The sequence below is a fragment of the Miniopterus schreibersii genome (genome assembly GCF_964146895.1).
Source record: "Miniopterus schreibersii genome assembly, chromosome: 11".
In the NCBI taxonomy this organism is placed as follows: Eukaryota; Metazoa; Chordata; class Mammalia; order Chiroptera; family Miniopteridae; genus Miniopterus; species Miniopterus schreibersii.
The window spans coordinates 28,888,742-28,901,970 of NC_138111.1; the positions used below are offsets into that span (position 1 = coordinate 28,888,742).

The following is a 13,229-nucleotide window of genomic DNA, read 5'->3' on the forward strand; positions in this document are numbered from 1 at the left end:
AAGGCTTAATTTTTTTTTAGAGCAGTTTTAGGTTGACAATAAAATTGAAGGTACAGGCATTTCCTATGTACCTCCTGTTCTCACACATGAATAGCCTCTCCTATTATCAACTTTGTCTGGATGTACCATAATTTATTTATTCACTCACCTAATGGAAGGAAGTATTGTTTCCAAGTTTTGGAAATTATGAATAAGTTGCTATAAACATTTGTATGCAGGTTTTTGTGTAAACATAAGTTTCCAGCTCCTCTGGGTAAATACCAAAGAATGAAATTGCTGGATTGTGTGACAACAGAATATTTAGTTTTATAAGAAACTGCCAAACAGTCTTCCAAAGTGTCTATACCATTTTGCATTCCCCCCAGCAATGTATGAGAGTTCCTGGTGTTCCACATACTCACCAGCATTTGGTGGTGTCAGTGTTTCGGATTTTGGCCATTCTGATAGGTGTGTAGTGGTAGCTCATTGTTTTAATTTGTATTTCCCTGATGATGTATGATGTGGAGCATCTTTTCATATATTTGCCATTGTATATCTTCTTTGGTGAGGTGTCTGTTAAGGCCTTTGGCCCATTTTAAAATCAGGTTGTTTTTATTATTATTATCATTGAGTTATTATTGTCTTTTTTAATCTGTGGGTTCTCTCGTTTTCCCCTCTATATAGTTTTGTTTTTAAGAAACGAAGTCGCTTCTCTGCAGCTTCTACAATCGGATTTTTCTGAATGTGTCATTTCAGTGTTGTATAGGAGTTCCTCTGTATTTCCATTAAATGAGTAGTTAGATCTAGAAACATGATCAGACTCAAGTTCAATTTTTTGTTTGGCAAGGCTACTTCACAGGCAGTGAGGCAGCCTTCCACCAGGAGGCACAGTTGCTCTCTTTTTGAGCTAACAGCAGCTATTGCACTGCATTGATTCATTAACAAACTAACGGTTGCAAAATAGTGATATTCTAAATGCTGTCCCTCCTTGTATTAGGTTTTTATGCTTCTTTGAAGAAATTTCCCCCCATCAACTATTTTGTTACTCTGAGATGCAATTTATATAGAGAGACCAGAAAAATGCTTAATTTTTCTTCTACTTACAAGATTTTCCAAATGAGGAATTGATTTCCTACCACCATTTAAAAGTGACTAATGAGTTTTTAAAAAATCATTATAAACTTATGTATGTGAACAATTTTATATTTTCAATTCTCCGACATCATTATACTTACTGATGCTCAAATTATTCCGTCTTTGACAAGTGGAAGTCTATTCAGGTTGGCTCCTGAATCCTTTGACCTGCCTCTACTAGTCTTTAAAAACTAACCTCCTTTTGCTAAAACAAGATGTTCCAGGCTTCTTTTACATTTCCTAACTCATACCTGGAATTAGCTATTTATCTAAGGCAATGGTTCTCAACATGTAATCTTGCCCCCCTCCCGAAGTCCCTGTGATCCTTTCCTTTCATGGGGTCTGTGAGGTCAAAATTATTTTCATAATAATACTAAGTTGCATTCGCCATTTTTAACTACTCTCATTCTCTCACAAATGTGTAGGAGGTTTCCCAAAAGTTACATGATGTGTGATATTGTGTGATATTATGATTGAATGCAGAAGCAGTTATAAGAATTCTGCTGTCATTATTATTTAAGCCAGACACTCAAGAAATTTACAAAAATATAAAAATAATGGCATTCTTCTCACTAAATAATTATTAATGGGTATTTTGTTATTTTAAAATGTTTTAATTTCTAATGTAATTCTAATTCAGTAGATATAATCCACATAAACAAAAGGTCTTTGGAATCCTCAACAATTTTTAAGAGTTTAAAGAATTTTGGGAACTGCAGTTCCAAGGAGTCTTAGTTCCTTTTAATGAAAAATGATACTTAAGATATCACAATTTAGTAGCTAGAGATGTTCACGGCTATTAGGTTGGCCACTGTTTTTAGGCCATTCAGTGAGATAAAATTATACACACACACATATAAAGATAAATTACATCATGAATTGATCATGATTCTTTCTATTCAAATTCAGGACTACAGAGTTTTTACTTAAACTCGTACAGTTTACATTTATATCTCCTTTCTCCCATTACAAAAATCCCAGCATAACCATTTATTTTCAATGTCAGATTAACAATACCTCCATTACCATCTCTACCAACAATGATTACAAACATTGCCACTAAGTATAATATAATTTTAATTTGTCCAGCAAACTATCAAAGATTATAAAGCAGATGAAGATTCAAGACAAATAGCAACTTGAGGTTTTTTTTGCAGTTCTTTCTGTCTTTGAGGTATACCGACAGATGCACAGTAATTTGATGGTTGAAAGTTACTTAAAATGTGTAAGATTTTTGGTCTTGAAGTAACAAAGTTCTACAATCTTTATTTTATTATAATTGTTCTATGTGATACTGATACTTATTTGTATTTTTATTGATATGTATGTGTTAAATTTTAGTAGAATGAAGAAAAATGGGGAAAAGTTACTTGAAATGGTGTGTTTCCGAGATTATGCCATCAAGCAGATTAGTTAGATCCATGTGTTCTTACTTTCGATTTTCAGAGGCTGTTTTTGTAAATTTAACTGTTTTACGATAATACAGAATATTTACCTGGTTCTAGTCTCAGTTCTATTAAATAAGATATATTCAGAGAAATTTGCTTCTACCCGTCTCCTCTATCCTATTCCCTTTCTTCCCCATAGGTAACATTTAAAAAAATCGTTTCCTTTCCATTATTTTTAGAGTTTAATCAAACATGTATAATATTTAGTATCTTTATTTTATTATAATTGTTCTATGTGATACTGATACTTATTTGTATCACCTTTTTGGACAAAAGGAAACATACTATATACACTTCTCTCCCCTTAGCTTTTTTCACCTAATAATATTCTAGAGATCAATCCAGTCGTTATATAAGCACATCGCTGTGCTGTTGTACCATGATTTATTCAACCAGTGATCTCTACTGAGGGATTTGGGGGCAATTTCCAACATTTTATTATAAATACTGCTGCAGTGAATAGTCCTGCACATTCTTTTCATATTTTTACCAACGTATCTTTGGGACAGAGGCCTAAAAGTGGGATTGCTGAGTCGAATCCACAGACTCTAGGTCACAAGGAAAGGAATTCCAAGGTGGGAAAGGCAAGTAAAGAATTTTACATTTGGAAATCACATTCAGTGAATCACCTACTCGCACCCCGCAGCTCCCAGCCCTCCCGCTCTTCCTTCTCCGCAGCCTCTTCCCCTCCTCCCCTCCCTAAAGCGCTCCTCCCCCCCTCTGGCAGGTTAGCCGGACTTGGAGCGGCAGGTGCAGGCTCTGCGCATGCCCAGCCAGCGCGCGGCGATTGGTGCCGCTGCTGAGGGACCAGAGTGGCGTCATATCGGCGCGCCGCTCCCAGGCGTCCTCGCAAGGTCGCTCGGCCCGGCGGGAGCGCGCGTAAGTGCCAATACCCTGTTCCGGGGACGCGCCGTTTCCTTCGGGCTGGGTACTAGCGGCGACATGACAGGGTACACGCCAGATGAGAAACTGCGGCTGCAGCAGCTGCGAGAACTGAGAAGGCGATGGCTGAAGGACCAGGAGCTGAGCCCCAGGGAGCCGGTGCTGCCCCCTCAGAGGGTGTGGCCTTTGGAGAGATTCTGGAATAAATTTCTGCAGGACCAGGCCCCCTGGAAGAACCTGGTGAGTGACGGGCCTCCTTCTCCCCATACGCACAAACCTCCGTGCCCCCCTGCCTGTGTGCTGCGATGCCTGTTCCTTGGAGCCGCACCAAGGACACTGACATCGCTGTGCACCCGCAAGTCCCCATAGTTCCCCGAGGGAGGGTCAGGTTCAAGCGAGACTTAGGTTTAGCCAGAACGCTGCTTTGCCCCAAGAGCCCTGAGCTGGGACTCAGGAGTCCAGGAGCATGTATGGCTTTGGGAGAGTCGTGACCCTTTGCTGTCTGTCTAGTGGGAGGAGGAGGCGAATCTTTGCTTGGGTTTTACAGCACGCTGCACGTTTGGTTCTCTTTTGACTGTACAGATCTTTTCTCAGACTGATAGCCAAGGATTCACTAGTTAAAATTCTATTATTTTAGTATTTGAGGACACTTGTCTGATTTTTCAGGTTGAAGTTATAGAAGACCAACTAACACTACAGGCCACTACCACAAGGCACTGTGAGCTGATAGTACAGCTCCTATTTGATTACCATAATAGACAGGGTCCTATTGGTATGCTTAATGGTCATATTCAAGAGCCACCTTTCTAAACTACCACTATGTACTTTTAACACACCTTTTCATTAAAAAAAAAAATGCTATTCCTGGACCTTGCTGTACAGAAAATTACTCATTTAAGAGGTGTCTTTATTTTCAGGATTTCTGGACATTTTCTTGAGGTCATTAACTAAAGCACATCAGTTATGGGTGATAAACACTATATCTCAGAATTGCTTTCACTTAGCTACAACATTGGCTGATAATAATGGAATAATACTAATAAGTAACACTTGGGTGCTTACTTTGTGCATGGCACTTTGCTGAGCATTTTACATGTTTTACTTTATTTAATTCTTTACTCCTATAAGGTAGAAACCTATTCCTAATTCTCATTTAAATGAGTGGAAACTGAGGCCTACAAAAATAAAGTGATTTACCTGTGATCATAGAGCTAGGAATTGAAGTTCACACTAAAGTTTATGTATATCTACTTTCTTACAGTGCTACAAAGTCTGTTGTAAATTTTGCTGAGAAAGTGGTATTAGATACTTATTTATGGTGATGAAATTAAACTCTAATTCAACCTTTCTCTCACCCTTTGTATCCTTGAAATTACTTGTTTTCGGCAGCTGCTGGTTGGAAGTACACATCCCTCCCATCAGCTAGTGATGTAAAGCAGTACATAATCATTTGCTGAAATCCATCTTACCTTACTTTAATTTTTTCTTCCACAATCATATCTATAACAACTTAGAATCCTTTCCCTGAAAGGATAGGTGTGTTTCAGTCAAATTGGCTGCCATGGAAAAGTTCCATTGTTTTTTTTTAGCTCTCTTTTGCCTTTCTCTTAAAATAGTATAAAGGCATCCCAAAGTGATCTTGGAACACTCCTACCCAAGTATGTAAAACACTCTTTTTTCAGCATGAGTGTGCTCAGGTTGTCTGCTTCCCACCTAGAATGTTGCAAGTGGTGTTGGTTGTTGGTATCTGAAATTGATAAATTACGGAGATGACTTTACCTGAAAAATTCTGTAGGTTTGATTACTCTGGTTAAATCAATTAAAATTATTCTTTCATTATTATGCCATGTTTTATCTTTAACAAACTTATAATAGTAAAGATATTTTAGAAATATTTTTGATTTTTTTTTTTTTTTTTTCCCGAGAGAAAGAGGCAGGGGAGAGAGAAACATCGATTTGTTTATTGTTCCATTTATTTGTGCATTTATTGCTTGATTCTTGTATGTGCCCTGACCGGGGATCGAACACACAACCTTGGTGTATTGGGACAACACTCTAACCAACTGAGCTACTTGGCCAGGGCTAGAAGTATTTAAAAAAAGATCTATGTCTTACTTTAGTCATGCAAAATGCTACTTGTCTTAATGCAATTTGCCCTGCACTATAGGTATCCCCTGGCAGGCCCTATGTTTAGAAAAATATTTGAATGGTTGAGGGTAGCTATAGACTATAAAGAAATTTGTAGCATTTAGAAATTTTAAAATAATCATGACATTGTTATATCACTGATTTTTTTTCCTGCCACAAAAAGATGGGCTATCTGTTTATTTTGTGTATGGTTTTTTTTCTCAGATCTATAAGACATATCGACACAGTGTCCTTGTTGTTACTCATGTACTTATACCTGCGTGGATTGTGCATTATTATTTCAAATATCATGTGAATGTAAGTATGTCTTAAATATGTGTTTTTCAGAATTTATTTTTAATATTGTACAAAATCATTTCTTATGTGGGTATGCCTTATTGCCAAATGTTTATTTCCCCTTAACTGATATAAGATGTTCAGTGAAACCTTCCCTAGACAAATCCCAGACAGAGCATTCAGTAAACCGCTCAACATCTTTCTTACCCTGCTTTATTTAGTGGAAATAATCTGCCACTTGAAACTGACTTTGAACTACTTTGAATCCTTTTAGGTAAAAGGCTTAATGAAATTTAAGTGATGTATGGTTTTTCAAAAAGTTAATCTTTATATTAGTTGCTTACAACTTGAAATGCATTTCCTCAAAGAAAGTGTTTAAATGATCAGAATGTAGTTGACCTAATAATACTAGTATAGATTCAGGATCATGAGTAGGAAGGGAGAAAAGAATTTCTACTTCTCTTTTCGAGCATAGATCTGGTATAAGGTAAAATTCAAAATAGTCAAAGGTTATCTTTGTCATCATCCCATTTCCCTTTTCTTTTTCTATTTGATTTTTCACAACTTTTTTCTTTAGAATCCAGGACTTTTTCATGGAAAGATCTTGCATGTGGTGATTGAAGTGAGCCAGTTGCCATGTTTTAAGGCTAAGGATTGCCTGGTGTAGGGTGTTGGAGCCCAGGCAGGGTGAGGAAGGAGTGCATTTCTGGAGTGGCAAGGAAGGGAGAGCAGCGGTAGCTGCCCAGCATGGAGTGTTGTAACCCAAACAGAGTAGGAGGGCATTCTTTTTCCCACTGAGGAGTGTTAGATCCTGAGTGGGTGGCTGCGTGGGGGTAGGGGGTAGGATACTGGTGAGTAGACCTGTTTGGAGAGTAGCAGTGGCAGCAACCTGGTGTAGGATATTGGAAGAAGAGTGGTTTGGGGTAATGATGGAGGTGGAAGCACATAGTAAGATGTCAGAACCCGAATGAGGTGAGGAGATTATTTATATTGGAGTGTGGTGATCGTGACAGGAGATTGGTTATATATAGGAACACTGGTCAAATAAGTACATATATTGATGATAGTGGGCCCCAGGATTCCCATTGTCAGAAAAGGGAGCTACACATATGGAAAGGGAGAAAACCCTGTGCTACTGGAATGGAATTGGGAGTATGGGTGTGAACTTGTGGTTTTTAATATGTATTGATAGATAGAGAAGTAAATATAGATGTGTGGATATTCCCTAGCTCTGTCCACTGACAGCGCCTGGTGGCAGAACTGTCTTATGGTAATTAGCACATCTAGTAGCCTGGTCTTATTTTCTAAATGAAATTCTTCACTGAAAGGATCCAGGGCTCTTCGGAGAAATGGCAAGGTCCAGGGCTGAGGCAGGGAAAATACAAGATGAGCTTGTTGTACCAGAAAGTATTGTTCAAGGAATGATGGCACTATAACAAAAGGACACAGAGTCAGCTTGAAAGGACTATCACTGGGACAACTTGAGCATCAAAATAAATAATGATTGTAATAGATGATAGACAACTGAATAAGTAAAATGTAAATCCACTTTAACTAGAATCCTAAAACGAATATTTTAAAACCTCTAATAGTTTTACACATTGCAAATATTCTAAATAACAGGATATATGGATTGTCCCATTTTTTTCGGGACTTGTTAAATTTGACAGTCACCTGCCTATACTCTGGATTTGATATACTTCATCATATCTATATTTAACTAAATTTTTCTAGGATTGAAAAGACACTTATCTCCTAAAAAGCGAATTTAACAAGCTGCAATTACTGGGTCAACAATTCAAGACATTAATATGGTTGTTTATTTGAGGAATTCGTACTTTCAGGTGATTTTTCCTGAATCAAAGATGAACATAATTAGTTAAATGTTTTGTGTCAGTAGAGATCCCAAGGCCTCTCTTTCACCTTATTTTCTCTTGATTTGGGTAGGACTACATCCTTAATAACCCTTGCAGCCAGTTTGCTTCAGCTAACACCTTTTACCTTCTCTCTGGTGACATTTCAATGTCTCATTACCTCTGGTCAGAGTTCTTAAAGGACATTTTAATGTTTTCACATTGTATTATATAAAATGTTTTTAAAGACACTTTAATGTCCGCTAATTGTATTCTAAGTTTCTCTCCTGCTTTTGGCTTCTGTTTCTCCAAGTTTTACATCATGCCAGTAATCTTCTAAATTTTTTGGTTTGGTATTTCATGAATATATATATGCTTAATAAATACATTCATTTTACAAATATTTATTTAGTTCCTCCTGTGTTCAAGGCACTGTTCTAAACATAGGGATACAGCAGTAAACAAATCAGACGAGTCCCTGCCCACATGAAATGTTTATTCTAGTCTAGGGGACTGGCAATAAATAAATAAATAAATAAATAAATAGGTCTAAAATGGAGGCAATAAGTCTGGAGAAGAAAAACTAAGCAGGGTAAAAGACTAGAGAATTTTAAATTAGGCCTCTCTGAGGAAGTGCTATTTGAAGAGAAATGTAAATGACATGAGGATATGGACCAAGCAGATAACTAGAAAAGCATTTCAGGTAGAGGAAGCATTAAGTATAATGGCTCTGAGGCTCAGGCAGGCCCAACTGTTTGGACCAATAGCAAAGGAGCTACCATAGTACAAGTAATATAGTACAAGGAGAGAGGAGTAGCAAGGACTTTGGCTTTTTCTATAAGAATTAAGAACCTTTGAGCAGAGGAGTGACATATGTTAAAAGAATCACTCTACTCTGCCTGCAGTGTGATTAGACTGTAGGAGGACATGTAGTTGAAAAATGATAGAGGGTTGGACAAGGGTAGTAGTACTAGAGGTGGTGAGAAGCACATTTAGGATATAGTCTCAAGGTAGAACCAACAGGATCTGTTGAGCAGTAAAAATTTTTAGCCTACTTAATTGGGATAATGAAAGGGTCATGTACCGAGATAGGGGCAAGTTAGGAGCTGGGGGAAGTTAAGTGTTGGACATGGTTAAGTTTGAGGTGCCTATTGACAGCCAAGTAGAGATATTGAGTAAATGGTTGTATGAGCCTGGAGTTTGGTAAAAATTTGGGACTAAGTTAAACATATGGGATATGATTTTTTTTTTATTACAAGAAACTCTAAAACCGTAATTAACAGCATTACTCTTATTGCAGACAAAACCGTATGCCATTGTTGAAAGGAAGCCCAGAATATTCCCAGTAAGTCTTAAAACATCTGATTTTTCTTTTTTTCATTATTTTTCATTCTCCTTTCCCTCCCCAAGTGATTGACTAAAATGTTCCTTTCTTTTCACTGTCAGTTCAAGTGCCTCTTTTCTATATTCTTGTTTAAAAAAGAAAGGAAGAAATAGTGTGAGGCAGCAGTTACAGTTGAAAATGGGAGGTGGGCACATTTCTTTTCAACCTGTCTATAAATCTTGTATGACCTTTATAGTCCTAAAATGAATTGAAGGTAGGTGTCTTGTTTTTATGTAGGGTTAAGGACTTAGGCACGAGCCTGAGTAGACACCTGAGCATAGTAATAGCAACTGAATTCCTGTTACTATTTCAAACTATCATTTCTTATGGCAGTTTGACCTTAACATCTCCATCTGTGAATTTAAAATCTGTTAATGTGTGCTTAAATTTTATAATATGAATATATAAACTGTTATCCTAGTTTAAAAGAAGTCTTTTCAGCATTAAAAGATTACACAGTAGTCGGTTGGTATTTGTACTGGTTTTGAGGTTATTGTTTAACATAGAAAAATACATGTTATATCCTATTTCTAGTCACAGATAATGAACTATTGTCAACCCCTTAAGTTCTATAATTTTGAAAAACAAAACTCAGTGTTGATTCTTGCTTCAGTCAAATGACATAGTCCCAATAACCCATTATCTACTGCAACGTAAGGGAATTATAGAGAGAACCACGAAAATTGGCTAACCTTCTAGTTGGAACTCTGCTTTAGGAATTGTAGGGGATTTCTTCTATATTTCATTATCATTGATGTATGTTAGGGCCTAGGTAGTCTCAAAATAGGTAATTATCTTACTGGTTTCACCAGTTGGGTAATTTATGTATTCTTCCATTTACATATTTGTTTATTATCTTTTTATTTTGCCATTACTATTCAAAGGAAAAAAAGGAAGGTTCTCATTAGACCACATAATACTTCCATAGCATTTCTTCTACTTCTGTATTTTTTGCCACTGTGGTTCTTTCTGTTTCTGTGCCATTGATCCCTTTAAGAAGCTTCCTATTTGAGGACTTGAAGAACACTCGTTTGTACACAGAATAGGATAAGCAGTAAGAAACATACCTCCAAATCTCTTTGGTTTAACAAAACAAAGGTCAGTTTCTTATCGACATCACAATGTAGAGCATGTGATCTTCCTGTCTTATAGTTAGTAAGACTGTCTAGAATGATGCTTCCAAGATCATGTTAGGGGAAGACAGGGCTGGACATCTTGGGATGATTTTAAGGCCTAAACATACAAGTAGCTTACATCACTTCTCTTAAATCCTGTTGGCCAGTACTCATTCTCATTGTTGTAAATAGCTATGTGCTTTTTTATATTTCCCGGCCTCCTGTGACTGGAATGTATGCCACAGTCCATCCTTTTAGTCTGAATAGCTCTTTGCTGCCTTCTCCCACACATATAACAATTCCTTCCCTAGGGAAAACCCCAAAGTCCCATCCCATCACTATAACTAGCCTCAAATCCCAAGATCTCCAGATGATGCATAATAGTATGTCAGGTTTAGATGTGACTTCTTTTGGAGATTTGAGGATCTCAAAAAGGCAAGTTAAGTGTATCCTTTGTCCCCCAGCCACCACCATACCTATTGTTTGGTGGTGGAATTTTAGACAGCAGAGCACTCACTGATTCTTGGCAATTCTGAAATTGTGTTCAGATATTACAAAGACTCCTAACCCTTGTGTATGGGAGTTACTTGAATGGACACCGATTGTGTTTTCTGGAAGTAACACCTTTGTTCATTGTTCTTCCTGGCCCCTGGCTCTGTACAGGGGGTCTTTCTTTTCCATTATCAACCTAGACCACATCTAAAACAGGCACTGGGAAGCATGCCCTTCTTAGGGTCCTACAGCCTTTTAAATCTACCTCCTGCTCACAGAAGGTTGAGTGCCAGAGGTTATTTTAAGCTCAAACATTCACAGGCTTCTGTTGTCTATCTGTTCGGTTTTTTTGACCATCTAGTTCCCACGTTTGGTAGGCATGAAATGAAAAATACTTGATAGGAGTCTATTTGCTTCTAGTCAGTCCCACATGCATCTGTGCTTTCTATATAGTTACCAAGTCTTCTCCTTTCTTTGTCCTCATGCAACTGCCTCTCAACTCAGTGGCAGCTATGTGGAGGCCATCTGAAACAGAATCTTCACTTCAATCTGATCTTTGACAAAGGGCTGCATCCCTCTGTTTACTGAGGTTATTGGGCTTCTCAGCATGTCTTCAGTGTTAATCCTTACTATTTAGATTCAGAAACAATCTGATTTTCCAACCCTGAAAGGCCCTGAATTTTATTTTCTCCATTTTTATTTCTACTTTCCCAAGGCAGCTAGTAGTTAAACACATACTATAACTTTTTTCCAGCTACCTCTCCAGACTGCCAAGCCAGTGCCATGTGGTTCAATTTTTATTACAGCAGCATTAGTACCACTTCAGAAAACTAATTTCTGTGTTAGGGTAATCTTAGCTATGGTAATAAATTATCCCCAAAATGTATAATGGCTTAAACTTAAAAAGTTTATTTCTTCATCAGGTAACAGTCCTGAGCAGTACTAGGTCAGGAAATGGCAGGGGTGGGATGGGGGATAATTCTACTCTACCCATTCATTCATGGACTGACAGATTGACAGAATCTGCTATCCTAAACACAAAGCTAAAACTAAAGCTAAGTAATTTGCCTAATCTTATATAACTTGTCAGTGGAGTTTCCAGGATTCTCACCACTTGGTTCTGGCTCCAAAGCCCATACCTTTTCTACCACACATACTCTATCTAGGTTTGAAGACACCTGAACCAGCTACTCAGGCAAAGTTTGCATTCTGTCTCTACTCTCTGGGCCAAATGGTAAACTGGTGATTGCCTAACACATTTAATTGCTGGGAATATATTACCTCCTTATATTGAGCAGAAGGTGTTCCCCTGTAACTTCTTTCAAGAACTGCTTCTATTTTTGGGGACCTTGCAAATAAACATTATTCCTTTGTCACTCTGTGAAGACCCACTTTTATGCCCTTTCTGGTTATTTCGTTTGAGTGAAACTTCCCCGTTCTTTCACTTCCACCTTAAGGTTCTGAATATTGGTTTCCCATCTTTAGACAGCTTCTGCTTTGTTAAAGTCCCTTTATAGTGTGAATGCCAAAGCTGAACTAGATTTTTGGTATGAGTTCTGACTGAGCGGATATACCTCTGCAGACAAGATTTTTCTTCTAATGCATGTTTGTTTTCCTAGGGTGATACAATTTTGGAGACTGGAGAAGTAATTCCACCAATGAAAAAATTTCCTGATCAACATCATTGAAGGTTAATTTACAATTTCTAAGGCATATGAGCCCAAGTTTTGTTGCTACATTACCATATTTACTGAATATATTTTCTGGAAAAGTAACTTTAATAAAGTTTACTCTCAGATATGTGTTGTCTGTTTCTTCCCAAACACTATACAGTTTAAGACTTTTTGAGTTATCTAACAATAAGTAAAAAGTGGACATGCTAAAAATAAAAAAAAAAAGATACATGAGCAATTACCTTTCCCTGGCCTTTTTTTTTTTTTTTAAATATAGCTTTATTGATTTCAGAGAGAGGAAGGGAGAGAGGGAGAGAGAGTTAGAAACATCAGTGATGAGAGTCATTGATCAGCTGCCTCCTGCAAGCCCCCCACTGGGGATCGAGCCCACAAAAGGGGCATGTGCCCTGACCAGGAACCAAACCAGATCTCTTGGATCCTAGGTGGATGCTCAACCGTTGAGCCACGCCTGGCCGGGCTTCCTGACCATTTTTTTGTTTGTTTTGTTCTTTTTAAAAATATATCTTTATTGATTTCGGGGAGAGGAAAGGAGAGGGAGAGAGAGAGATAGAAACATCAATGATGAGAGAGTCACTGATCGAGCCTGAAACCCGGGCATGTGCCCTGACCGGGAATCGAACCCCAATTGCCTAGATCCTAGGTCAATGCTCAACCGCTGAGCCATGCCCAGCCGGGCCCTGACCATTCTTGATTTGGAAAACAAGACATAGAAAAATAGTCACATGATAGGTTTTCTTTTTTCTTACATAGTACTTAATCTAGTCTGTTGTGTAGGTATGCAACAGAATGAAATGTTGCAATAAATAGACTAGAAATTCCACACA

General features: G+C 37.8%; 1 protein-coding gene across 1 annotated transcript; it reads left to right on the forward strand.

Moving 5' to 3' along the window:
- The first annotated feature begins 3,376 nt into the window (after positions 1 to 3,376).
- Positions 3,377 to 12,511, forward strand: NDUFB6 (NADH:ubiquinone oxidoreductase subunit B6). Its single transcript, XM_081150904.1, has 4 exons — positions 3,377 to 3,683; positions 5,796 to 5,888; positions 9,021 to 9,065; positions 12,331 to 12,511. The coding sequence occupies exons 1-4, from the start codon at positions 3,504 to 3,506 to the stop codon at positions 12,397 to 12,399; spliced, it is 387 nt and encodes a 128-aa protein (XP_081007030.1). The 5' UTR covers positions 3,377 to 3,503; the 3' UTR covers positions 12,400 to 12,511.
- Positions 12,512 to 13,229: the final 718 nt, after the last annotated feature.

Excerpts from the sequence above, each read along its gene's own strand:
- NDUFB6 (XM_081150904.1), top strand. The coding sequence starts at position 3,504 with ATGACAGGGTACACGCCAGATGAGAAACTGCGGCTGCAGCAGCTGCGA. Across the intron at positions 3,684-5,795 it reads AGGCCCCCTGGAAGAACCTG|ATCTATAAGACATATCGACA; the intron begins GTGAGTGACGGG and ends TTTTTTTCTCAG. Across the intron at positions 9,066-12,330 it reads GGAAGCCCAGAATATTCCCA|GGTGATACAATTTTGGAGAC; the intron begins GTAAGTCTTAAA and ends TTGTTTTCCTAG.